At 43.2% G+C, this 27,944-nt stretch overlaps 2 protein-coding genes across 5 annotated transcripts in view; both read left to right on the forward strand.

Annotated features, from left to right (window-relative positions):
- Nucleotides 1-7,918, forward strand: part of mtf2 (metal response element binding transcription factor 2) — a 47,416-nt gene extending 39,498 nt beyond the window's left edge. For 3 of the 4 annotated variants that reach the window (XM_068036803.1, XM_068036802.1, XM_068036804.1), the window contains 2 exons: nucleotides 2,237-2,344; nucleotides 6,904-7,918. In XM_068036803.1, the coding sequence (XP_067892904.1) occupies nucleotides 2,237-2,344; nucleotides 6,904-7,252 (457 nt within the window). In that variant the 3' untranslated portion in view covers nucleotides 7,253-7,918. Of the gene's footprint in view, nucleotides 1-2,236; nucleotides 2,345-4,067; nucleotides 4,232-6,903 lie in introns of all 4 variants that reach the window. The other variant, XR_010975479.1, reaches the window with a different exon arrangement.
- Nucleotides 7,919-17,869: 9,951 nt separating this feature from the next.
- The window catches only part of ccdc18 (coiled-coil domain containing 18), a 216,038-nt gene continuing 205,963 nt past the window's right edge, over nucleotides 17,870-27,944 (forward strand). The window contains exon 1 of the mRNA XM_068036805.1: nucleotides 17,870-17,958. The gene's annotated coding sequence lies outside the window, so the exon portion shown is untranslated. The remainder of the gene's footprint in view (nucleotides 17,959-27,944) is intronic.

The raw sequence follows: 27,944 nt of genomic DNA on the forward strand, positions 1-27,944 counted from the left end.
TCCACCAGCATTCACGGCTGGATGTGGCAGGACTGCATAGCTTAGATCTGATCCATTGGTTATGGATTGCTTAGCTCTGTCTATCGCATGCTGCTTATGCAGTTTGGCATGCAAGTAGTCCTGTGTTGTAGCTTCACCTGGTTAACACCTCATTTTGAGGTATATCTGGTGCATGTTCTCCTGTGCTCTTCTTTGAACCAGGGTTGGTCTCCTGGCTTGATAGTAATGGTAAAGTGGGAAATATGCTGGGACAAGAGGTTATAGATTGTGGTTGAGTACAATTCTGCTGCTATGGCCCACAGCATCTCGTGGATGCCCAGTTTTGCATTGCTAAATCTTTTCGAAATCTATCCCATTTAGCACGGTGGCAGTGCAATACAACACAATGGAGGGTATCCTCAATGTGAAGGCAGGACTTCATCTCCACAAGGACTGTGCGGTGGTCACTCCTACCAATACTGTCATGGACAATTGCATCTGCAGCAGGCAGATTGGTGAGGACGAGGTCAAGTATGTTTTTCCCTCTTGTTCGTTCCTTCATCTGTCACATACCCAGTCTAGCAGCTATGTCCTTTAGGACTCTGCCAGCTCGGTCAGTAGTAGTGCTACTGGGCCACTCTTGGTGATGGACATTGAAGTCCCCCACCCAGAGTACATTCTGTGCTCTTGCCACCTTCAGTGCTTCCTCTAAGTGGTGTTCAACATGGAGGCGTACTGACTCATCAGCTGAGGTGGTAATCAGCAGGAGGTTTCCTTGCCCATGTTTGACCTGATGTAATGAGACTTCATGGGGTCCAGAGTTGATGTTGAGTACTCTCAGGGCGACTCCCTCCTGACTGTATATCACTGTGCCGCCACCTCTGCTGGGTCTGTCCTGCTGGTGGGACAGGACATACCCGGGGATGGTGATGGCAGTGTCTGGGACATTGTAAGGTATGATTCCGTGAGTATGACTACGTCAGTCTGTTGATTGACTAGTCTGTGGGACAGCTATCCCAACTTTGGCACAAGCTCCAGATGTTAGTAAGGAGGACTTTGCAGGCTGGGTTTGCTGCTGTTGTTTCCGGTGCCAAGGTTGATGCCGGGTGGTGTATCCGGTTTCATTCTGTTTTATTGACTTCGTAACGGTTAGAACCATTGCTCATCTACCATCATATCTTTTAATCTAATTTCCCAATTCACCTCAGCTAATTCGCCCCTCTCATACCTCTAACTGGCTTTGTTTAAAATTAAGACCCTAGTTTTAGGCTTAAGCACATGTCATGGAACTGTATTCATTTTCTCCTCTTATTAAAAACAGTGTGTGGCTTTAAGACTCTGTTTAAAAACAGTGTGCCTTTAAAAAAAAACTAAGAGGCGCAGTGTGCCAGCGGCTGCACCTGTCCCTAGGCCACAGCAGGAGAGAAAGGTCACATGGTGTACAGTAACAATTTAACTGTGTAAAAACCAGCTGAAACCAGTTTTTGAGACACCAGCGAAAGCATGCTACTGAAGAAAAGAGCTGTCTATTTCACAGCAGAAATTCTACAAGGAGCTGGAGGCCGAGTTACTTCCAATCTAACAGTCTTTGCCTCGAGATTGACTCTCTCTTATCTGATTGTATTTTCTGGAATTCACAGTAAAGTTTCGACTGAGACTTTGAGTTTTAAAATCCAAGTGGATCCATTCCTATACTCCTTGTTTAAAGAACTGTTAGGTATTCGGCTGCGGTAAGCGACAAACTATTAAGAGACTGTTGTATCAAATCCGCGTGGAGACTTCAAGTGGCATCTAATTAATTTTACATTAGCATACCTCACCCATCAGGAACATAACCCACAAAGACTTACGAACCCAATTAATTATTTATTCTTAAGAAACAGCCACTTTTTAAAACATAATTTTTTTTTTTAAAAGTCAACTGATTTTTGAGCGTATGTGTGTGAGTGGGGGAGTTGGGTTAAAATAAGTTCTAAGGTATTTAGACCTTTTTTAAAATTTGTTTAAAATTTAGCTTTAATAAATAGTTAATTTGTTGTCTAAGGATACCTGGTTTGGTCTGTTTTTTATTCTGGGGGTTACTAGAGTGTTTAATTAGGCTGTTTTCCGGTTGGGTTGGGAAACTTTAATAATATGCTGCGACACGTGGAGTGATGGGACTGAATTGACAGTGCGTTGCTCCCACCTCGGTCGTAACACACATTGCTCTCAAACTTAATATGAAATTGTTGTTTAAACTGTTGTTCTTGTATTCTAGGAGACTCGTTGAGAAAACTGCACAGTCTTCTAATACCTCTGATGTAGAATCCACTGGTGCAGCCAGCACCACAGAAACTACCTCAACTAGTCTGTCTAGACAGTCCAGGTGATCAGTCATTGTTTTCTGTAAAAAGCTTTAATTGTAAGCTCTTGAGTATTTCAGCCCAATGAAAAGAAAACTTAGTATTGGTAAAACTGAGATTAGGGTTTGATCAACTTGTAAAACTGTATGCTGTCCTGTAGCCGCAATGATACCTGGTATTTTGAAGTTCATGTTGAACATAATATAAGAAATAGCTGACTAATCTACAGACTAATGAACTGTTTCACAGTGATTTAGTTAACAGGTGATCTCTATTTTAATATTGTTTCTATAACATTTAAATTTTAGTGTTTTATTGCTTCAAAGTAAGTCCATGTTTACTATAGTAGGGAAATAGATTTTGACTTGTATGTGCAGATAAAATCTGCAGATGGCAAAAGTTATTTAGTTAACAACTGTATGGAATGCAGTATTGCCAATACTTCCAATTTCTTTAAGCCTTACAATTCGCTCAGAAGTCCCATGATTTGGAAAAGTTCAAGTGTTTGTACTTTACACAGGAAATTTAAATCTAGCTTTCTGCATGGTTAAATGCTCCTGCCTCATGGAAAACTTCTTTAAATTGCAAATATTAGTAATATTGGGATTGTTTTTCCAGCATGTAGCTCCTCGAAGTAGTTGAGCTGAGGAATGTTGGAAAAAAATCAACCAGTCTGTGTTCTTAACTCAGAATCAACAATAACAGGAGAAATCCCCAAAGAAACCCTACATTTACTTCCTTTATTAAGTCTGTATATGAACATTACACATTTCTTTCTTAGTTGCTTCCATGTTTTTGAATTTCTTTATGCTGCTGGAGAATCTCTTGTTCTACAGACTCTCCACTGTAATGGGTTTCTTTGGCTGACAAAAGGAAGACTACCAAAATCTAATGTAGGAATGGAATGTATAATAGGCCTGCATTTTGCAGTAGTAATGATGACGAAACTATCAACAGTCACTATCATTACCCCTCTGAAAACAGAAGCAACTTCTGTAGTCTGCACATGTGCAGTTAAATTTGGAAATCTAAAAGTTGCTGTTAGGGATTCTCTGCTCCACAGGGCGTGCTGTTGAGGTCCCCACAAACTGCAATCAATTAGAGTCATTGAACTGATGAGAATTTGGCCTTTCATGTTGCAATATCACTGTTTAAATCCCTGAAAATCGCACCATATTAATGAGGTGTAACTGATTTTTTAATGGCATAGTAATTCATAGCTATTGCTGAAGAGCCTCTTTGGCCCTGAACAACTAATTTCATATTTGTGCAATGTCAAACTTTTTTGTTCTAATAATGTCATCTTGCTGATATAATTTTTTTAAAGTTTATTTATGATTGTTCAGCTTCTAATGTGCCTGTCTCAATCATTTATTTCACTGTGTAACATTTATTAAAAAAAAGTAAGGATAATCTGTACATTTTACTTCCTGGTTTGCTGCTCATGAAAATTATTTCAGTGTGCTTGGCTGCTTATCCTGCTTGAGGACATCACTGTTGCTAGATGCCTAGAGATCCCCTTGACTTGGCATCAGATTCAAATTAATATCGGTAAATTTGAAATGCATACCACAGAGATTGCTAGAGCTTCGTGGGTAGCTTTCTTTGAGGTCAGTGGCGAGTGCCGTCGCTTCACCACTGACTGCAAAATCGAACCAATATGTTTACCCTCAAAAAAAACTTGATTGCAAAGCTTTGAATTTGGTGTATCTCAACAGTGACAGTGTTCTTTTCTATAAACTAAAGGTCTGCAAAGGAAACCCGATCCGAGCCCGAATGCCAGACCCAGAAGTGCATCCCGACCCGAACCCGACTCATGTCATTGGGTCCCGTCGGGTAGCAGGCCTTTACTATAAACCATGTAATGAATGTGCTCTAACATTCTACCTTTTCTTACTAACCACATTAAGGTATGATCAGCTTGACTGATAGGAAGTTAATTGTCTCTTCGCCACTGAAAAATGCCCAGGATTTTCTTTTTAAAAAAAACTGAAGAGTGGCCAGCCGATGTTTATAACCTCCATTTGGCCTGATTAGTTTTGTTTGTAATTAACTTTCCTTTTCCCAAATATATAGTGCTCAATTTGTCCAAAGCAAAACATACATTGTGAAAAATGCAGTGCTTTATCCACCTTTATTATTTAGACCAGAAGACTGCCATCCTGTTATAAACGTAGTAAATTTATAAGCTTATATAAGGAAGTGCTTTATAGTTTTCTTGAAGTTTTATCAATTCAGTCAGAACGCCCTCTCTTTGAGAACCCACCAAAATCTATTCTGTTGATACTCGCACTTAGCCTCTTAATTATATTTTCCTTCCTATGCTGGGCTGAATTTTGCAAGGATGTAATTTTTACCTGAATAAAGCCAGGCCTTTCCAAACAATTAGTTTTCTTGGTGCTACAGTCTAGGTCTGCGGGAATATTTGGACTTCCATTCAGGAGTGTTTGGACCAATAATATTGTAAGCCGCATCAGACTGTTAATTAGTGAACTCACGAACAAACACAGCTAGCTAAGACTCCGCAATAGTTGTATGCTTTGCATATTGCACATTTTGTGAAAACCCACAGTACCTAGAAACAAAGTGCATTCGCTACTAGAATTGATTAGAAACCTGTTTCCTTGAATTGGAAAGAAAGTTCCTTCATGTCAAAATGTGAATTTCAGGTAGGGTTAGCAATGGGTTTAGTTCTGATGCTCTCAATGGAGAATTGCCAGTTGTCTAGCTTGGCACATAAAGATTAGTTAATTTGAGCCGTTAAGTTGGAGGGCCACTGAATCTATGAAGCCGTACCTAAGAGTTAGCTAAAAGCAAAATACTGCTGATGCTGGCACTCTGAAATAAAAACAGTGTGTCCTGGAAATACTCAGCAGGTCTGGCAGCGTATTTGGAGAGAGAAACGGTTAATGTTTCAGGTTGATGAGTCATCGACCTGAAATGTTAATTCTGTTTCTCTCTCTGCAGATGTTGCCAGACCTGCTGAGTATTTCCAGCACACGCGTTTTACCTAAAAGTTGGCATCTTTGGGAGATGGGAGAAAATCATGTAGGATTGAAATTAAGTAAATGTAATTTACAGGTGACCTATGTACCAAACAAAATTTGGCAATGTTCAGTTTTTCCATCTTTCCCAATTTTTCTCAATTTTGTGTTCCTTTTTATATGACAACTAGGTGGCCTTCGAGGATATTTGATCTGAATGCTCACAGGTTGGTGCAGGGCCACCCAGTTTTTTTGGAACTGGGGGTCAAACACACATCTAAACCAGTGAATTCACTGTGCAGTTATCCAGAAATGTGAGCCCACAAGCACAAAAAATGGCAAGTGCCCAAACAAAAAAAAAAGGAAGTATCCCAAACACAAAATTACTTTCTGTTCTTCCTCCCTCCTCACCTCTGAAACCTGAAAACTTGGAAGCTTCAGCTCATTCAAGCTCCTGGGCTTAGAGAAAGTGGTTCCTGATTTGTCAAAACCAGTCAGGCTCAGGAACCTTAAACGGCTAAAGTCAGCTTTGTGGCAAGTTTTTTTTATTCATTTGTGGGATGTGGGCGTCTCTGGCTAGGCCAGCATTTATTGCCCATCCCTAATTGCCCTTGAAAAGGTGGTGGTGAGCTGCCTTCTTGAACCACTGCAGTCCATGGGGTGTAGGTACACCCACAGTGCTGTTAGGAAGGGAGTTTCAGGATTTTGACCCAGCGACAGTGAAGGAACGGCGATGTAGTTGCAAGTCAGGATGGTGTGTGACTTGGAGGGGAACTTGCAGGTGATGGTGTTCCCATGCATTTGCTGCCCTTGTCCTTCTTGGTGGTAAAGGTCGCAGGTTTGGAAGATGCTATCTAAGGAGCCTTGGTGAGTTGCTGCAGTGCATTTTGTAGACGGTACACTCTGCTGCCACCAAAAAATGAGGAACTGGTTGGAATTTTGGAGGATAGATCAAAGAATCTGCAGTGTTTTGGGCATCCCCAGATTGGACATTATTAAAGTGCTGAATAGTTGGTCAGTATTTTCGTCTGGCTGGCAAAAAGAATAAAATTGGGTGCTAATTGGTCAAGGAAGCTCTTTCTGTTGAGTCAAATTAGGACCTGACAGCTGAAATGAAACAATGGTTTACGGTAAAGGACTTTCCCCCCCTTTGGGCAAGAGCTGGAACAATTATATTTATATTTTAAAAATGTATGTTACAAATTTAGTGTAATGGCTGGACCAATTTTGTCCTGTTCTAAGAATAGTATGCATGGTAAAACATAAGTATTTATTTGGATAGTTTTTCTGCTGAAAAAAGTAACTTTTATTGGTTTGAAAATTAAACTTGCATTTTATCTTCTCCAGCTTCCTGTCCTACAAATCAAATTATAATTTAGAAAATAGATCACTGACCATTACAAATCAATTTTTTTGCCAGTAGCATTTTGACAGTGTGTTTATAGTCATATCTATGCAGTGAAACGAATAAAACTTAATGTTCGTGACATGTAAAATTATTATAGCAAGTAGTGCTGAAGTTTAGACTTCTCAATGTTACTTTTTAGGCAGTGCTTCTTTTTGAAAATTTCAGCTTGTTTATTTTTTATTTGGTTTAGTCTTTCTGGTCCAAGACGGAGAACTCGCACTGGTAGATCTTGGCCATTAACGTTGCAACGTTTGAAAAAAAGACGTGGCCGCGCTTCACCTAGAACCTTACAGGCCCAAACATCAGAAAGTGGAAATGATAATGATGAAAAAGATGATTGCCAGTATGAAGGACTTGACACAGAAATGATCAATGATCAGGACATGCACCTGACTCATTTAAAATCATCAATTACCAACTATTTTGGTGCTGCTGGTAGACTTGCCTGTGGTGAAAAGTATCGAATCTTGGCTCGTCGGGTGACTCTGGATGGCAAAGTGCAGTACCTTGTGGAATGGGAAGGAATAACCGCATCATGATTCCTTGTAATATTCAAGTTTCTTTTAGAAGCTTAGTTTATCTTGTGAACTCTTGAGCCTTTAAAGCTGATCTTCAGACAGACATTAAGGTTTTATTGTTTCTCTGCTTCTATGTATTTCTAGTAAACTTTATTCCTATGCAACTGAGAACTTTAAACCCTGGGAGTGGGTAATTTGGAGTGTAAATGTTAATTAGCCATAATCTTCAATATTTTCAGGAACCATTTGCAATATTTTACAGTAACTTTTTTCACTCAGGCTTGTTCGAAGAATTTTGGTGCTACTGCTTACAACTGTGTACTTAAACAATGCCTGCAGGGATTAATTGATCTGTAGGTCAGTCTGTACCAAAATGAAGTAATGTAATTTTTTTATAATGTCTATAGTGCTGGTAGGTGTTTTCAGATTTTTATGTATTGAATTCACAGGGTGAACAGAGTATTGCCTTCTGATGTAGCCGTACTGTACCTGGCAACTTTGCTGTACCTTAATGATCACACTGATACCTCTGGAATTTTTAAAAATGTTACCCAGGATTGTTTTTAAAAACTGGCAACTTTTTGTAATGCTAGTGTAAGAAAATCTGTTAGTCACTGCCTTGTGTTTTTAAAGAATTTGAAATAGGCTGGTTTAGCCAAAGAATAAAGAATTAAATTCACAAGGGTTTTTAAGTAGATATTGGGAAGCGTATAGTTTTTCAAATATTCACACTAAATTTGCATACAATATTGACTATCTTCACTCCACAATTTGCACCGGTTTCCCCCCACTCTTCACTTATATTATTCTGCCTTTCTATTCTAATGAATTATCTTTGTTTATTTCCAGGTATCTTCAAGAAGGTGCTAATTTCTTTTGGGCTAAAATTCCATGGACACTGGCAGTTCTCCAGTAAACTGTCAGTTTTGGATCAAAGCCTTATTCAATGCCAGGATGTGGGTATCATTGTCAATGCTGACAGCTCTTGCTCATCCTTAGTTGCTCTAAGATTGTGGTGGGCCTTCCTGAACTACTGTAGTCCATGTGGTGATTGTGCACCCCACAGTCCTATTAAATGGGGAGTTCCAGGGGATTTTGACCCATTAAGAATGTTGATGAAATGATGTTTATCAGGATAGTTGTGGGGAGTGGGTGGCAGTGGTTGTGAAACTTGGAGAGGATGATGTTCTAATGCACCTGCTACCCTTGCCTTTCCAGATGCTGGTTTCATTGGACTTTGGGAGATGCTTTCGAAGAAGCCGTGATGAGTTGCTGCAGTCCATCCTGCAGATAGCACATACTGCAGCTGTAGAACATGGAGGGATTAGATGTTTAGGCTAGTGTATCTAACCCTGCTTCATCTGAAAACTATACTTGGTTTTCACTCCCCCTTGTGCAATGCCACAAGAAATTGACTAGTATTAATTAAATTGTTGCAATTGACTTCTGGCTTGCAGGTGGTGGAGAGATTTTGGGTAGTCGGGAGGTGAGTCCTCTTGCACAAAATAGTCAGCCTCTGATCTGCACAAGTAGCTATGGAGTTTATTGCTGATCCAGTTGAGTTTCCGGTCAATGGTAACCTCCCAGGATGTTGAGCCTTGGTGAAAACTAAACTAAGAGTCTGTGGTTATTGGTGAGTAAATGCTGCTTGATAGCATTGTTGATAATTCCTTCCATAATTTTGATTTGGAGCAGGCTGATAGGGAAGTAATTAGCCAGGTTGTATAGATGTCACTATTGTAATTATAATGGAACAGCTTATCAGAGGCACAGCTAGTGTTGGAACAAGGTGCAAGGAGGCATTATTCAAGTTTGAATGAATCATAATAAAATTCTAACAGTGAATACAGACACCAAAAAGTGAATACAGACAAGTCAGAACCTTGATCAGCTATTGGGCAAAGCATTTAATGACATCACGATGAAAATTATCTATATACAGGATTCCCATTCTCATTGGTTACAAAGAATGTTGCAACTATTCCACAATTGGACAATATTTGCTAAATAATCCGCAGTTTGCGAAGAATTATGCTGACAACCAATTTAAGAGTGTCAGTAGGGCTTGCAGTGTGGTGCATTTGTGTTTACTGGAAGCTACATATATCAATACACAGGGCTCTGTTCTTTGCAGAAAGAAAGAACATGTACATGCATTGCGCCTGTTTCAGCTGAACAAAATAATTAACCGCCATTTATTGGTTCATTCCTAAGGGCAATGCCTTGACCAATCAGAGTCAAGCTGCCTGGTTTAAATTTCAAACAAAGCCTGGCAGATAACTCAGTCACTGCAGACTGGTGCGTCTCCATGGCAATGTCTCTACCAATCAGAGTTCATTTGCCAACCAATCAGCACTCTCTTTTGCAGTATAAGTTGTTGTTTTCCCTTACATTGGTTATTCTTGCATATTGTCCTGATGAGTGCAAGACGAAAAGCTTCGACATGTCTCTATTTTCAGCAATTTTCAAATGCTGATTTCTTTCAGTTTCTCATTCTCACTCGTGCCTTGGTTCTTTAGAATTTCTGGGAGGTTTTTCGTATCTTCCTCTGAAGACAGACACAAAGTATTTGTTTGAGAGTGGTGGAAGCAGAGATGAAGATTTCAAAAGGAAATTGGATCGGCACATGAGCAAAATAAACTTGCAGGGCTACAGGGGAATGGAACTAATTGGATTGCTCTACTGAGAGCTGGCATGTACTTGAAGGGCTGAATGATGACCACCTGTGCTGTAATGACTACGACTCTACCCCAAAATCTCTTTTGTTCCTCTACCTCTCTCAGATCCTTATTTTCTAAGTAATACATGACTTATTTTACCAAAATGTGTTAATTCATTTGTCAATTGTATGTCTATTCTGCAAGTTTATTAATATCTTGTAATTTGTTGCAGTCCTCCTCGGTATTGACAGTCTCCCACAATTAATATAAATTGTAAAAAATACAGTGGACCCAGCACTGTTCTTAGTGAGACCCACTTTCCACCTTCTGCCACTCTGAATAGCTAGCCTTTACCCCTCCTCTCTGCTTTCTGTCTTGAAGCCAGCTAGCTATTCATTCTGCTACTTGTCCTCTGACATTATTCATCATCTGTTATATGGCATTTTATCTAAGGCTTTTTGGAAATCTAGGTAAATTACATCTGCATAACCCTTATCTATTCTCTTATCTCTTCAGAGAACACATTGAGTTTGGTCAAGCAGGACTTTTCCTTTGAAATCCAGGCTGGCTATTCGTTATATTATTGGTGTCTAGATGTTCTATTCTCTTCTTTAGCAGGGATTCTGTTATTTTTTTTCTACCACCAATGTTAAGCTGACTGGTCTACAGTTCCCTGGATATGTTAGAATAGAATCACAGAAAGTTTAAGGCACAGAAAGAGGCCACTTGGTCCAACGTATCTGTGCTGTCTGTAAAACGATCTACCTATTCTAATCCCACCTTCCAGCATTTGGTCCGTATCCCTGCAGATTAAGGCACTTGAGGTGCATATCCAGTGTCCTTTTGAATGAGTTGAGGGTTTCTGCCTCAACTACCCTTTCAGGCAGTGAGTTCCAGACCCCCATCGCCCTCTGGGTGAAAGTTTTTCCTCACCTCCCCCTCTAATTTTTCTACCAATCACTTTAAATCTATGCTCCCTCGTCACTGATGTCTCTGCTAAGGTGAATAGGCCCTTCACCTCCACTCTATCCAGGCCCCTCAAAATTTTGTACATTTCAATCAGATCTCCCCTCAGCCTTCTCTGTTCCAAGGAGAACAACCACAGCCTATCCAACCTTTCTTCTCAGCTTCATTTTTCCAGTCCTGGCAACATACTCTTAAATCTCCTCTGTACCCTCTCCAGTGCAATTACAACCTTTCTGTAATGAGGTGACCAGAAGTGCACACAGTACTCAAGTTGTGGCTTAACCAATGAGTTGTACAGTTCCAGCATAAACTCCCTGCTCTTGTATTCTAGACCTTGGTTAATAAAGGAAAGGATTCCAGATGCCTTCTTAACCACCTTATCAACCTGTCTTGCTACCTTCAAGGATCTGTGGACATTCACTCCAAGGTCCTTCACTTCCTCTACACTTCAGTATTTTCCCATGAATTGTGTATTCCTTTGCCTTGTTTGACCTCCCCAAATGCATCACCTCACACTTCTCTGGGTTGAATTCCATTTGCCACTTTTCTGCCCATCTGACCAGACCATCAATATCTTCCTGCAGCCTACAGCTATCCTCCTCGCTATCTACCACATGGCTAATTTTTGTGTCATGTACAAACTTCTTGATCATGCCCCCTACATTTACATCCAAATCATTAATATATACCACAAAAGGCAGGGGACCCAGTACAGAGCCCTGCGGAACGCCACTGGAAACTGCCCTCCAGTCACTAAAACAGCTGTCAACAATTATCCTTTGTTTCCTGCCATTGAGCCAATTTTGTATCCACCTTGCTGCATTTCCCTGGATCCTATGGGATTTTATTTTTTAACCAGTCTGCCATGTGGGACCTTGTCAAAAGCCTTGCTAAAATCCATGCAGACCACATTAACTGCACTACCCTCATCTATCTTACTTGTTGCTTCAAAAAATTCGATCAAGTTGGTCAAACAAGATCTTCCCTGAACAAATCCATACTGACTATCGTTGATTAACCTGTGCCTTTCTAAGTTTATCCTGTCTTTCAGAATAGATTCCGATAATTTGCCCACTACTGAGGTTAGACTGACTAGCCTGCAATTATTCGGTCTACCCCTCGCTCCCTTTTTAAACAGAGGTACAACGTTAGCTGTTCTCCAATCCTCCGGCACCACACCTGTATCCAGTGGGGACTGGAAAATGATGATCAGACCTTATGCTATTTCCTCTCCTTTTAACAGCCTAGAGTACGTTTCATCCAGCCCTGGTGATTTATCAACTTTCAAGTATGCATTAATACTTCCTCTCCCTATGTTTATCACATTCAAAACTTCACATTTCTCCTCCTTAACTACAATATGTGTCTATTTCCCTTCTTAAATATAGATATTACGTTAGCTATCCACCGGTCCTCTGGCCTTGCATCTTTTTCTGACAAATTATTAAAGCTGTTTAATGATGCCTCTACGATCTCGTCCCTGAATTCTTTTAAAATATACAGATGTAATCTGTTTGGACAAGGCGTTTTATCCTGAGTTTGCTTAGTTTATTTAATATCTCTGCCCATTTTATTTTAAATGCAGTTATATCATTTATAATCTCAACTTCTAATGTCATGTCCACTTCATTTGCGTCACAAGGAAAATAAATAAGAATTCAAATTTGTGTTTTGGAAACACAAAATTTTGGAAATCTGTATCAGATTTGTCAAGCAGCTGAAAATGAAAATTAATGTTTTGGGTGGAGACTATCAAATGGCCTATAAAGTACCCGCTAACCCTTTGAGTTGCTGACACAACTGATGTCTTTTTCTGACATTTTCCAGTATTTGCGTTTTTTTTTTAATCCATCTATGTGTTTAGGATAGGTTATGCAACTCGCCAGAGATTATTAATAGAGTCGGTTGAAGTGTCATAGTGGAAGAGGAAGTAGTTGAGATACTGGATGGGGTAACAATTGATAAAAAGGAGGTATTAGAAAGGCTGGCTGTATTTAAAGTTGATAAGCCGCCAGGATTGGATGAGATGCATCCGAGGATGATGAGGGAAGTAGGGTGAAAATTGTGGAGGTACTGGCCATAATCTCCCAAGCCTCCTTAGATACAGGGGTGATTCCAGAGAACTAGGGGAATTGCAAATGTTACAGCCTTGTTCAAAAAAGGACACAAGGATAAGCCCAGCAACTGCAGGCTAGTCAGTTTAACCTTGGTCAGAAATCTTTGAGAAACAATAATCCAGGACAAAATTAACAGTCACTCATTCAAGTGTAGATGGATTAAGAAAAGCCAGCACAGATCTGCAGAAGGCAAATTGTGTTTAACCAACTTGATTGAAATTTTTAATGAGGTAGCTGAGAGAGTTGATGAGGGTAATGCAGTTGATGTGGTCGATATGGACTTCCAAAAGGCTTTTGATAAAGTCCCACACGAGGAGCAGTAGGTACTGGAAATACTCAGCAGGTCTGGCAGCATCGGTGGAGAGAGAAACAGTTAATGTTTCAGGTCGATGAACTTTCATCAGAATGGGTTCACTTTGTTTTTATTTCAGATTTCCAGCATCAACAGTATTTTGCTTTTATAATGCCACGTGATAGGCTTTTCGGCAAGGTTGAAGCCCATAGAATTAAAAAGCACAGTGGAGCATGGACACAAAGTTGGATGAGTGACGGGAAATAGAGAGTAGTGGTGAAGTTGTATTTCAGCCTCGTGAAGGTAATTAGTGGCGTTCCCCAGAGGTCGGTATTACATCCACTGCTTTTCTTGAACTATATTAATGATCTAGACTTGGGTGTATAAGGGCACAATTTAAAAATTTGCAGCTGATACAAATCTTGTAAGTATTTGAGGGAAGGATAGTGATAGACTTCAAGAGGACAGAGAAAGGCTGGTGGAATGGGCAGACATGTGACAGATGAGATTTCATGTAGAGAAGTGATGCAGTTTGGTTGGAAGAACGAGGAAAGACAATATAAAAGATATCCATGAGGCGCTGTGGGCCATCAGCAGCAGCAGAATTGTACTCAACCACAATCTGTAACCTCATGGCCCGGCAGATCCCCCACTCTACCAGGAGACCAACCCTGGTTCAATGAAGAGTGCAGGAGGGCAGGCCAGGAGCAGCACCAGGCATACCTCAAAATGAGGTGTCAACCTGGTGAAGCTACAACACAGGACTATCTGCGTGCCAAACTGTCTAAGCAGCGTGCGATAGACAGAGCTAAGCGATCCCATAACCAACGGATCAGATCTAAGCTCTGCAGTCCTGCCACATCCAGCCGTGAATGGTGGTGGACAATTAAACAACTAACTGGAGGAGGTGGCTCCACAAATATCCCCATCCTCAAAGATGGGGGAGCCCAGCACGTCAGTGTGAAAGATAAGGCAGAAGCATTTGCAACAATCTTCAGCCAGAAGTGCCGAGTTGATGATCCATCTCGGCCTCCTCCTGAAGTCCCCAGCATCGCAGATGCCAGACGTCAGCCAATTCGATTCACTCCGCGTGATATCAAGAAACGACTGAAGGCACTGGACACGGCAAAAGCTATGGGCCCTGACAATATTCCGGCAATAGTACTGAAGACCTGTGCTCCAGAACTGGCCGCGCCCCTAGCCAACCTGTTCCAGTACAGCGACAACACTGGCATCTACCCTGCAATGTGGAAAATTGCCCAGGTATGTCCTGTACACAAAAAGCAGGACAAATCCAACCTGGCCAATTACCGCCCCATCAGCCTACTCTCTATCATCAGTAAAGTGATGGAAGGTGTCATCAACAGTGCCATCAAGCAGCACTTGCTTAGCAATAACCTGCTCAGTGACGCTCAGTTTGGGTTCCGCTGGGGCCACTCCGCTCCTGACCTTATTACAGCCTTGGTTCAAACATGGACAAAAGGGCTGAACTCAAGAGGTGAGGTGAGAGTGACTGCCCTTGACATCAAGGCAGCATTTGACCAAGTATGGCATCAAGGAGCCCTAGCAAAACTGAGGTCAATGGGAATCAGAGGGAAAACCCTACGCTGGCTGGAGTCATACCTAGCTCAAAGGAAGATGGTTCTGGTTGTTGGAGGTCAATCATCTGAGTTTCAGGATATCACTGCAGGAGTTCCTCAGGGTAGTGTCCTAGGCCCAACCATCTTCAGCTGCTTCATCAATGACCTTCCTTCAATCATAAGGCCAGAAGTGGGGATGTTCGCGGATGATTGCACAATGTTCAGCACCATTCGTGACTCCTCAGATACTGAAGCAGTCCGTGTAGAAATGCAGCAAGACCTGGACAATATCCAGGCTTGGGCTGATAAGTGGCAAGTAACATTCGCGCCACACAAGTGCCAGGCAATGATCATCTCCAACAAGAGAGAATCTAACCATCTCCCCTTGACATTCAAAGGCATTACAATCGCTGAATCCCCCACTATCAACATCCTAGGGGTTACCAGTGACCAGAAACTGAACTGGAGTAGCCATATAAATACTGAGGCTACAAGTGCAGGTCAGAGGCTAGGAATCCTGAGGCGAGTAACTCACCTCCTGACTCCCCAAAGCCTCCACCATCTACAAGGCACGTCAGGAGTGTGATGGAATACTCTCCACTTGCCTGGATGGGTGCAGCTCCAACAACACTCAAGAAGCTCGACACCATCCAGAACAAAGCAGCCTGCTTGATTGGCACCCCATCTACGAACATTCACTCCCTCCACCACCGATGCACAGTGGCAGCAGTGTGTACCATCTACAAGATGCACTGCAGCAATGCACCAAGGCTCCTTAGACAGCACCTTCCAAACCCGCAACCTCTACCAACTAGAAGGACAAGGGCAGCAAATGCATGGGAACACCACCACCTGCAAGTTCCCCTCCAAGTCACACACCATCCTGACTTGGAACTATATCGCCGTTCCTTCACTGTCGCTGGGTCAAAATCCTGGAACTCCATTCCTAACAGCACTGTGGGTATACCTACCCCAAATGGACTGCAGCGGTTCAAGAACTCAGCTCACCACCACAGTCTTAAGGGCAATTAGGGATGGGCAATAAATGCTGGCCTGGCCAGCGTCACCCACATCCCATGAATGAATTAAAAAAAAAATTCTAAAGGGGATGCAGGAACAGAGACCTGCGGGTACCCATGCGCAAATCAGTGAAGGTAGCAGGGGAGGTTGAGAAAGTGTTTAAAAAGGCATATGGGATCCTGGGCTTTATAAATAGAGGCCTAGAGTACAAAAGCCAGGAAATTATGATCAACCTTTATAAAACACTGGTTCGGCATCAACTGAAATATTGTGTCCAATTCTGGGCACTGCACTTTAGGAAAGATGTGAAGGCTTTAGAGATGGTGCAGAAAAGATTTACAAGAATGGTTCCAGGGATGAGGTACTTCAGTTACGTGAATAGACTGGAGAAGCTGTGATCTCCCTAGAGAAGGTTGTGGGGAGATTTGATAGAGGTGTTCAGATCTTGAGTGGTCTGGACAGAGTAGATGGAAAGAAATTGTATCCATTGGCAGAAAGGTCAAGAATTAGAGAGCACGTAAAAAGTGATTGACAAAGAACCAAAGGCAACATGAGGAAAACCTTTTTAGGTAGCCTGTGGTTAGGATCTGGAATGTCTTGGTTAAAAGTGTGGTGGAGGCAGATTGAATGGTGGCTTTTAAAGAGAATTAGATAACCACCTTTTTATTTGTTCATGGGATGTAGGTGTAATTGGCTAGCTCAGCATTTATTGCCTATCCCTAATTGCCCTTGAGAAGGTGGTGGTGAGCTGCCTTCTTGAACTGCTGTGAACATTCCCACTTCTGACATGGTGGAGGGAAGGTCATTGATGAAGCAGCTGGTGATGGTTGGGGTTAGGACACTACCCTGAGGAACTCCTGCAGTGATGTCCTGGGACTGAGATAATTGACCTCCAACAACCACAACCACCTTCCTTTCTGCTAGTTATGACTCCAACCAGTGGAGCGTTTCCACCCCGCCCCCGCCCCCGCCCCGATTCCCATTGACTCCAGTTATGCCTTGATGCCATACTCGGTCAAATGTTGTCTTGATTGTCAAGGGCAGTCACTCTCACTTGACCTCTGGAGTTCAGCTATTTTATTCCGTTCCATCACTTTGCTGAAGATCGAGAGTAGACTGACTGGGCGGTCATTGGTTGGGTTGGATTTGTCCTGCTTTTTGTGTACAGGACATACTTGGGCAATTTTCCACATAGTCAGGTAAATGCCACTGTTGTAGCTGCACTGGCTTAGCCTGGCTGGAGTGCCAGTCTTGGGTATTATTGCTGGAATCTTGTCAGGGCCTATAGCCTTTGCAGTATCCAGTGCCTCCAGCTGCTTCTTGATGTCACGTGGAGTGACTCGGATTTGCTTAAGACTGGCATCTGTGATGCTGGGGGTTTCAGGAGGAGGAGGCTGCGATGGATTATCCACTGGGCACGTCTGCCAGATGAGAAAGAAATTGCAGGGCTACGGGAAAAGGCAAGAGCATATTATCTAGCTGAGTTGCTCTTGCATGAGAGCAATGGCCTTTTTCTGTGGTGTAACCGTTTCTATGGTGAGATCAGTACTGTGGAAGCTGACTTCCTTCCAGTACTTCTCCTCCGAAACCCTTTTTTTTCAAGCCACTGTCATTTGCTGACTCATTACTTTCCTATGGCCTCCTGCGCAGCTGCGGTGTCAACATTCTCCGTTGAGTGCGCTTTGGAGCGGATCCGCAGCGAAATCCCTCTTTCGGCGTCCATCCCGTCGCCGGCTCTTTAACGGTCGCCCGCTCGCCCGCCGGAATTTTACGAAAGCGCGCGATTGTGGTCCGCGGCGCGTCGGAGGGAGGGAGAACGGGGCCCCAAATTGTCCAATCGGAAGAAAGGGCGGGCCCCACACTGGCCAATCAGGAGGGACGGAGAGCCCCGCGCTGTCCAATTACAAAGCGCTGCGCGCCGAGCTCAAACGTAGCTGTCAGGCGGAGCAGGACTTAGTGGAAAGATGGCGGCTGCTTGCTTATGGTGCTTGACTGCTTTGGCACAGGCGTTGCATGTCTGGCCTTAAAACTGGCAACCACCGATTTTATTTTCCTCATGGTAAATTACTGTGATGGTTGTACAGTGCTGCAGGTAATGTGCCGGTTTAGTGAGTTTGTTGCGTTGATTCCGGCCGCTCAGAAAACGAGTTTGGAGTTGATTTGTTTTGATAAATACAAGTTTTGGGATATTTACATTGAAAAAATGTCGAATTCATAAAGTCAACTACCAAGATTAAGCACTGATTATATAAGTCTGAGTTGTTATGTGCTTAGTACAGCTTTTTGAGAATTATTAGCGAGTTTTAATAACTTTGGATTAGATGGCAAGTTTCTCTTTACTATTAATTCATTGCTTTATTTTCATACACCACATTCCTGTAACTACACCATGGAAAACGTTCTGCGGATGATTTAGTTACAAAGTTGAAGAAGTGAATTTTCAAGAGATTGATTATGGGTAATTAGAAATAGCCATGGTTACTTATAGACACAATCATGGTTGGCTGTGATTTAGAATAAACTGTACAGGAATAAAACCCACGAGAGGTCTTATGGATGTCAAATGGCTCTTGAGATTAAATCACAGTCTCTTATTTTGTACCATATTATTTATTTAATCCATCCACAAATTAAGAATATCAGTAACAAATAACATTGATCAGAAACTTGTACAAAATGTGTTTAGGTTATATTAGTGAATAATGTACTTTTATTTTTGAACATTTTATTACAGTCTTGGGGACATAGTTATATTTTTCATAAACATTTCCCACTCTTTATACTTCACTGTAAATTAGATTTTTCAAGTCAAAAATATTTTAAAAATCTAATCCTCATTAACTTTGTGGTTGGCTTTTGTTAGAGGTCTGCTTTCACACAGGGAATGCCTTTGTTGGGAAATCTTAGATATTGGCATTGAGAATTTCCTTCATTATCAGTTTGGAGGGGACCTCGCTGAGGAAAATGAACAAGGCTACATACATGTTAGAGCATACATAGTGAAAAATGTAAAGTAGCAGATTTCTATGGGACTGAAAAAATACATAAATCTCTTACAAAAGATGAGATGATTTTAATTTCTTTTACAGTACTATATTGAAATGGACCTGTGCTACTTCTCTCTAAACATTTTATAGAATAGGAGTAGGCCATTTATCCTCTCCAGTCAGTTCTGCCATTCAATTAGATCATGGTTGGTTGTACTGTACCAACATCTCCCCTGCCTTGGTTCAATCTATCTAAGATTTATGAAAAATTGTTTTAAATTACTTGTTCTGTATAAATAGATGTTGGATCACCTGACCTAAAAGTAAATCTCTTGTGCAGCAGCCGCCATAAAATGAGTTAAACAATTGATTACTTTTATGTAGGAAACATGTAATCATTACAGGATTCACAGGAGGATATAATGGAATTTGTTCTAAAGTGAATTATAAGAAATGAAGAGCCTGTTTAAGAGTTAGGAACTAAATTTCAATATTCAGGATAATGGAAAATAGTGGAGTCTCGTGGTTACAAAGTTCCATTTTTGTGTCATAGAGGAAATGCAGTTACATTCATTTTGGTTGCTGGGTGGGTTGTCATGGCTATGAGGGATCATTTCTATTGGTGGGTTTAAATAGTCCCGAGTATTGTGGGATTAAATGGAAATGTTTGAAGTAGTAATGAAACTTTGCCAAAATTTAAAATTAATGTTTGAGTTTGTATAGATGTCAGGTTGGCTCAGTTATGAGCAAAGTCACCAAGTCAGAAGTTTGTCTGCAAGCCACACTTTGGGATTTGAACTCATAATTTGGCTTTACTATTCGCTGCAAATGCTGAGGGAGAATTGTATTAAGTGCTGTTCCTTGGAGATGGCTCCACTTGCCAGCACACACAAAAGAATAGAACAGGGCACTTTCTACATGGTGAAATATATTGCCATTCCTTTGCTGTCGCTGGGTCAAAATCCTGGAGCTCTCTTACTAACGGCACTGTGGCTGTATCTACCCCACATGAACTACAGCGATTCAAGAAGATGGCTTACCACCACCTTCTCATGGGCAATTAGGGATGGTCAATGAATGCTGTCCTAGCCAGTGATGCCCACAATCCATGAACGAATAAAAAAAAAAGCGAGAGACGTGGGCTGGAATTTTACGCCACCCTAGCGAGCCGGATGGTGGCAGGAGGGGTGGTGTAAAATGGAGCAGGAGGCTCTGGGAGGTCTTCCTGGCCCGCTCCTGCCTCCGCCCACTTTACGTGGGCCGCGGGGATGGGGGGTGGGGGGGGGGGGGGGGGAGGGCGAGAAACGGGCTGCCCGCCCCAGGCCAATCGAGGCCCTTAAGTGGCTGCTCAATGGTATTTTACCCGTAGCAAGTGGGCGTCTGGTAGATGTGAAAGGCTGCCCAGTGATACCTGGCAGCCTTCCAGTGCACCCGGGGGGGGTGGGGTCTGATAATCGGACACAGGGTGCCCGATTGAGGGCCGTCCCCGCTTCCCCAACCACCCTCAGGACCCAAGACGCCCCCCCCGCCCCCAAACAACCACCCTTGCCTCGCCGGTAGCTCAATGAGGCGGGACTTCTTCCCTCAAGCGGGTGGAAGACCGGCCTCTGAACAATTAAAGCCCAGAGACCCGTAAAATTTGGGCGGCGTTGCTGCAGGTTCGCCACCGACCTTTGCGCCAGTGGCCAGCTCCCGTCTGCCCATCGTAAATCCAGCCTGTGGGGTCCAGGTACACAGATAATTTAAAATATCATGAACCGGTACAGTAAATAATCAAAATGGCTAATGGAATGCTGACCTTTTTATCTAGAGAAATAGAATACAAACAGTGGGGAGAGGTGGGGTGGGTGGTTGCCGTAGAGGTCATGCTTCAGCCATACAAAGTGCTGGTTAGACCACACCTAGAGCATTATGAGCAGTTCTGGGCACCACACATTAGGAAGGATATCTGGGCCTTGAACATAGAACATAGAACATAGAACATACAGCACAGAACAGGCCCTTCGGCCCACAATGTTGTGCCGATCCTTTGTCCTCTGTCAAGGACAATTTAATCTATACCCCATCATTCTCCTTTATCCATATACCTATCCAAAAGCCTTTTGAAAGTCCCTAAAGTTTCTGACTCAACAACTTCCCCGGGCAAGGCATTCCATGCCTCGACCACTCTCTGGGTAAAGAACCTTCCCCTGACATCACCCTTATATCTCCCACCCTTCACCTTAAATTTATGACCCCTTGTAACGCTTTGCTCCACCCGGGGAAAAAGTTTCTGACTGTCTACCCTATCTATTCCCCTGATCATCTTATAAACCTCTATCATGTCACCCCTCATCCTTCTCCTTTCTAATGAGAAGAGGCCTAGAATGTTCAGCCTTTCCTCGTAAGACTTATTCTCCATTCCAGGCAACATCCTGGTAAATCTCCTCTGCACCCTCTCCAAGGCTTCCACATCCTTCCTAAAATGAGGCGACCAGAACTGCACACAGTACTCCAAATGAGGCCTTACCAAGGTCCTGTACAGCTGCATCATCACCTCACGGCTCTTAAATTCAATCCCTCTGCTAATGAACGCTAACACCCCATATGCCTTCTTCACAGCCCTATCCACTTGAGTTGCAACTTTCAATGATCTATGCACATAGACCCCAAGGTCTCTCTGCTCCTCCACATGCCCAAGAACCCTACCGTTAACCCAGTATTTTGCATTCATGTTTGTCCTTCCAAAATGGACGACCTCACACTTTTCAGGGTTAAACTCCATCTGCCACTTTTCAGCCCAGCACTGCAACCTATCCAAGTCCCTTTGCAGACGACAATAGCCCTCCTCGGTATCCACAACTCCACCAACCTTTGTATCATCTGCAAATTTACTGACCCACCCTTCGACTTCCTCATCCAAGTCGTTAATAAAAATCACAAACAGGAGAGGACCCAGAACTGATCCCTGCGGCACGCCACTGGTAACTGGGCTCCAGGCTGAGTATTTACCATCTAAGACCACTCTCTGCCTTCTATCAGTTAGCCAATTCTTAATCCAACTGGCCACATTCCCCACTATCCCATGCCTCCTGACTTTCTCCATAAGTCTACCATGGGGGACCTTATCAAATGCCTTACTAAAATCCATGTACACCACATCCACTGGTTTACCCTCATCCACTTGCTTGGTCACCTGCTCAAAGAATTCAATCAGGCTTGTGAGGCAAGACCTACCCCTCACAAAACCGTGCTGACTGTCCCGAATCAAGCAGTGTCTTTCCAGATGCTCAGAAATCCTATCCCTCAGCACCTTTTCCATCAACTTGCCTACCACCGAAGTAAGACTAACTGGCCTGTAATTCCCAGGGTTGTTCCTATTCCCTTTCTTGAACAGGGGCACAACATTTGCCACCCTCCAATCACCTGGTACCACCCCCGTCAGCAGAGAAGATGAAAAGATCATTGCCAACGGCTCTGCAATTTCATCCCTTGCTTCCCATAACATCCTTGGATATACCCCGTCAGGCCCGGGAGACTTGTCTATCTTCAAGTTATTCAAAAACCCCAACACATCTTCCCTCCTAACGAGCACTTCCTCGAGCTTACCAGTCTGTTTCACACCGTCCTCTTCAGTAATACACCCCTTCTCATTCGTAAATACCGAAGAGAAGTACTCATTCAAAACCTCACTTATCTCTTCCGGCTCAACACACAGTCTCCCGCTATTGTCCTTGACCGGACCTACGGTCCCCCTGGTCATCCTCATATTTCTGACATACGCGTAAAAGGCCTTGGGGTTTTCTTTTATCCTACCCGCCAAGCATTTTTCATGCCCTCTCTTAGCTCTCCTAATCCCTTTCTTCAGATCCTTCCTGGCCATCTTGTATCCCTCCAGAGCTATGCCTGTGCCCTTTTTCCTCAACTTTATATACGCATCCTTCTTCTTCCTAACAAGACTCTCAACCTCTCTTGTCAACCACGGTTCCCTCACATGACCATCCCTTCCCTGTCTGACAGGGACATGCTTATCAATGGCCCCTACTATCTGCTCCTTGAAAAAGTTCCACATTTCGACCGTGCCCTTCCCTGCCAGCATATGCTCCCAACTTATGCTCCTCAGTTCCTGCCTGACAGCATCATATCTACCCTTCCCCCAATTGTAAACCTTGCCCTGTTGCACATACCTATCCCTCTCCATTACCACAGTGAATGCTACAGAATTGTGATCACTATCTCCAAAGTGCTCGCCCACCAACAGCTCTATCACTTGCCCTGGTTCATTACCTAGTACCAAATCCAATATTGCCTCCCCTCTGGTCGGGCAGTCTACATACTGAGTCAGAAAAGCTTCCTGGACATACTGCACAAACACTACCCCATCCAAACTATTCGATCTAAAGAGTTGCCAATCAATATTTGGGAAGTTGAAATCCCCCATAATTACTACCCTGTGACTTCTGCTCCTTTCCAAAATCTGTTTCCCAATCTGCTCTTCCACCTCCCTGCTGCTATTGGGGGGCCTATAGAAAACTCCCATCAAGGTGACTGCTCCTTTCCTGTTCCTGACCTCAACCCACAGTGCCTCAGTCGGCAGATCCTCCTCGAAAATTCTTTCAGCAGTTGTTACACTATTTCTAACTAACAATGCCACCCCCCCACCTCTTTTACCACCATTCCTAATCTTATGAAAACATCTATAACCAGGTACCTCCAAAAACCATTCCTCCCCCTCACCTATCCACGTTTCAGTGATGGCCACAACATCGTAGTCCCAAGTGCCCATCCACGCCTTCAATTCACTCACCTTATTCCTGATGCTTCTTGCGTTGAAGTATACGCACTTTAACCCTTCTCCGTGCCCATCTGTCCTCTGTGACAGTGCTACCTTCCCCAATACCTCACTACACTCTTTGTCTTTCTGAGTGGACCCACTGGTCCCTGGATTACAAGTCCGGTTCCCATCCCCCTCCCAAACTAGTTTAAACCCTCCCGAACAGTACTAGCAAACCTCCCTCCCAGGATATTGGTGCCCCTCTGGTTCAGATGCAGCCCGTCCTGTTTGAACAGGTCCCATCTTCCCCAGAATGCAGTCCAATTATCCAAGAACTGGAAGCCCTCCCTCCTACACCATTCCTGCAGCCACGTGTTCAGCTGTGCTCTCTCCCTATTCCTAGCCTCACTATCACGTGGCGCCGGCAACAAACCAGAGATAACAACTCTGTCCGTCCGAGCTTTCAGCTTCCAGCCTAACTCCCTAAACTCACTTCTAACATCTGTGCCACCCTTCCTTCCTACGTCGTTGGTGCCAATGTGCACCACGACCTCTGGCTGCTCCCCCTCCCCTTTAAGGATCCTGAAGGCGCGATCACAAACATCACGGACCCTGGCACCAGGGAGGCAACAAACCATCCGTGCGTCTCGCCTGCGCCCACAGAACCGCCTGTCCGTACCCCTCACCATCGAGTCCCCGATGACTAGTGCTCTCCCATTCTCCCTCCTTCCCTTCTGAGCCACAGTGCAGGACCCCGTGCCAGAGGCCCGGTCACTGCAGCCTGCCCCCGATAGGCCGTCCCCCCCAACAGTATCTAAAACTGTATACTTGTTGTTGAGGGGAACGACCACAGGAGATCCCTGCACTGACCTCTTCCCACCTCTAACTGTTACCCAGCTGCCTTTGATTTGTGGAGTAACGACCTCCGTGTAGCTTCTATCTATCAACCCCTCAGCTTCCCGAATGATCCTCAGTTCATCCAGCTCCAGCTCCAATTCCCTAACACGGTCTGATAGGAGCTGGAGACGGATGCACTTCCAGCAGGTGAAGTCGGCAGGGTCACCGGAGGTTCCCCTCACCTCGAACATTCTGCAGGAGGAGCAATACACTACACTGGCTGCCATTTCTTTTATTCAATTACCCCTTAGTTAAGTACAACTATAGATATTAACAAAAACAGTAAATAGCTTACCTGCTCAGTCCTTTTTGGTTAGAGGAGGAGGGTAAAAAGGGTCTTATTATTAGGTTAGAGGAGGAGGATGGGTGGGAGACACTACATGTGTAGTGGCTCGGGTTTACTCAGCTCCGCACCTTTAAGGAAAATACCTACCCAGGAGTCCTCGCTGCCGACCAGCTTCCGGTTCCTCCGGCGCCAAAAGAACTCAAAGACAAGGAAAACAGTAAGTAAAACAGTAAGTACTTACTTTTAAAACACAGCTCCTGATGCCTTCACTCACCCAACGAAGAGTCTCTACCTTCTCCTGCTGCTCCGCCGGGAAATGAGGCCTTGGAGGGAGTGCAGTGTAGATTTACTGGAATAATACCTGGACTCCCAATTATTAAGTTAGGAGGAGAGATTAAACAAACTGGGGTTATATTCCCTGGAATTTAGGTTGTTAAAGGGTGATTGGATCAAAGTTTTCAAGGTATTAAGTGGAACAGATAGGGTAGTTTGGGAGAGACTATTCCCACTAGTTAGGGAATCTAGGACTAGGAATAGTCAAAAAACTGGAGCCAGATTTTTCAGGAGTAAAATTAAGCACTTTTTCACACAAAACGTAGTAGAATTTTGGCTATCGAGTGCTTAATCTGAAGATGCAGTGCTGCTCCTTGAGCTTTAGTACTTAATTAAACGATGTGGGTGTTGTTCCTTAATCTTGGGTTGATCTATGTTAGTCACTATATACAAAAATAAAGTAAGTACAAAACTAAGAATACACTTACTCTATATTGTAGTTAGGAATACAACACAAGATATTTATTTGTGAGGCAGGCCATTCAGCGCATTGATTTAATCACCCAATATAATGTCACTGCCCCTCTCCCACCCTCTAATCCTGCCACTGCAGCATCTAATGTTTTGTTAGATAATTGCAGAGTTTTGGTATCGACTACTGTACCTAGAAATCTATTCCATGTGTTGATCAAGAAGAAGATTCTATATCAGTTGTATTTTCTTTTCTCTAATTTGAATCTGTGCCCCCATCTCTTAAATCCACAAGTTAATTTGATGTAATAGTCTGGGATTATCTTTCTATTCCTTTGAATATCTTGTTACCTCGAAAATATTACCCCTCAGAGGCTTCCTTTCCAGGTAGATAACTCTACATTTTTCCATTATTTCCTCATAACTTTAATCCTTGACATTGTCTTTGGTCCTAGTATAAACTCTGCTCCCCAGCCACTTATTCCATCCCTTTCCCTGGCAACTGAGGCTGACCCAGACGGTTCACAACCTTGGTGTCATATTTGACTCTGAGCTGAGATTCCAACCATACATCTATGACATCCCCAAGATTGCCCATTTCCACCTCTAACATTGCTTGACTTTGTTCCAGCCTCAGGTCATGTGCTGCTGAAACCCTCATCCATGCCTATGTTACCTTTAGTGAAGAGGCCTGGGTGTCCTTGTACATGAAACACAGAAAGTTAATATGCAGGTACAGCAAGGAATTAGGAAAGCAAATGGTATGTTGGCCTTTATTACAAAGGGATTAGAGTATAAGAGTAAAGAAGTCCAACTGCAATTATACAGGGCTTTGGTGAGACCACACCTTGGAGTACTGTGTGCAGTTTTAGTCTCCTTACCTAAGGAAGGATACAATTGCCTTGGAGGGAGTGCAGCCAAGGTTCACTAGACTGATTCTTGGGATGAGGGGATTGTTCTATGAGAAGAGATTGAGTATACAAGGCTTATATTTCCTAGAATTTAGAAGAATAAGAGCTGATCTAATTGAATCATGTATTCAAGAACATAAGAAATAGGAGCGGAGATAGACCATATGGCCCATTGAGCCTGCTCCACCATTCAATATGATCATGGCTGATCTTGGGCTTTAGTTCTACTTTCCTGCCTGCTCCCCAGTTGATTCCCTGCGAGACCGAAAATCTGTCTATCCCAATCTTAAATGTATTCAACGATTGAGCATCCACGACCCTCTGGGGTAGAGAATTCCAAAGATTCACAACCCTTTGAGTGAAGTAATTTCTCCTCATCTCAGTCCTGAATGACTGGTCCCTTATCCTGATACTGTGTCACCGTGTTCTAGATTCCCTGACCAGCGGGAACAATCTCTCAGTTTCTACCCTATCAAGTCCTTTCAGAATTTTGTATGTCTCAATTAGATTGCCTCTCATTCTTCTAAACTCCAGAGAATATCGGCCCAATTTTCTCAGCCTCTTATCATAGGACAACCCCCTCATCCTAGGGACCAATTTCGTAAATCTTCGCTGCGCTGCCTCCAGTGCAAGTATATCATTTCTTAAATGTGGGGACCCCAAAACTGCGCACAGTATTCCAGGTGCAGTCTCACCAAAGCCCTGTATAATTTTCGTAAGACTTCTTTATTCCTGTACTCCAGTCCCCTTGCAATAAAGGCCAACATGGCATTTGCCTTCCTAATAGCCTGCTGCACCTGCATGTTAACTTTGTGCATTCCTTGTACGTGTACCCCCAAGTCTCTCAGAACATCAACACTTACCAGTTTCACACCTTTTAAAAAATATTCTGCTTTTCTATTTTTACTACCAAAGGGAACAACTTCACACTTCCCTATATTATACTCCATTTGCCATCTTGTTGTCCACTCACTTAACCTGTCTATATCTCTGCAGCCTCTCTATGTCCTCCCCACAGCTTACCTTTCCACCGAGCTTTGTGTTATCAGCAAACTTAGATACATTACTCTCTGCCTCACCATCCAAGTCATTAATTTAGATTATAAATAGCTGAGGCCCCAGCACTAATCCTTGCGGCTATTCGCTGTCTGCCAACTTGAAAATGCCCCATTTATGCCCCCTCTCTGCTTCCTGACTTAACCAATCCTCTATTCTTGCTAATATATTATCCCCAACACCAGGAGCCGGTATCTTGCCTATTAACCTTTTGTGTGGCACCTTATCGAATGCATTTTGGAAATCCAGGTAGACTTCATCTTCTGGTTCCCTTTTACCTACTAGTTACATCCTCAAAAAAAACTCATTTGTCAAACAGGATCTCCCTTTAGTAAAACCATGCTCATGTGTTCTGATCATAGTAGGCTTTTCCATGTGCAATGACTTCTCTCATAGTTTCCAGCATCTTCCCAACGACTGATGTTAGGAATCAAGACAGAGACT

The sequence above is a fragment of the Heterodontus francisci genome, chromosome 8 (genome assembly GCF_036365525.1).
Source record: "Heterodontus francisci isolate sHetFra1 chromosome 8, sHetFra1.hap1, whole genome shotgun sequence".
Classification (NCBI taxonomy): domain Eukaryota; kingdom Metazoa; phylum Chordata; class Chondrichthyes; order Heterodontiformes; family Heterodontidae; genus Heterodontus; species Heterodontus francisci.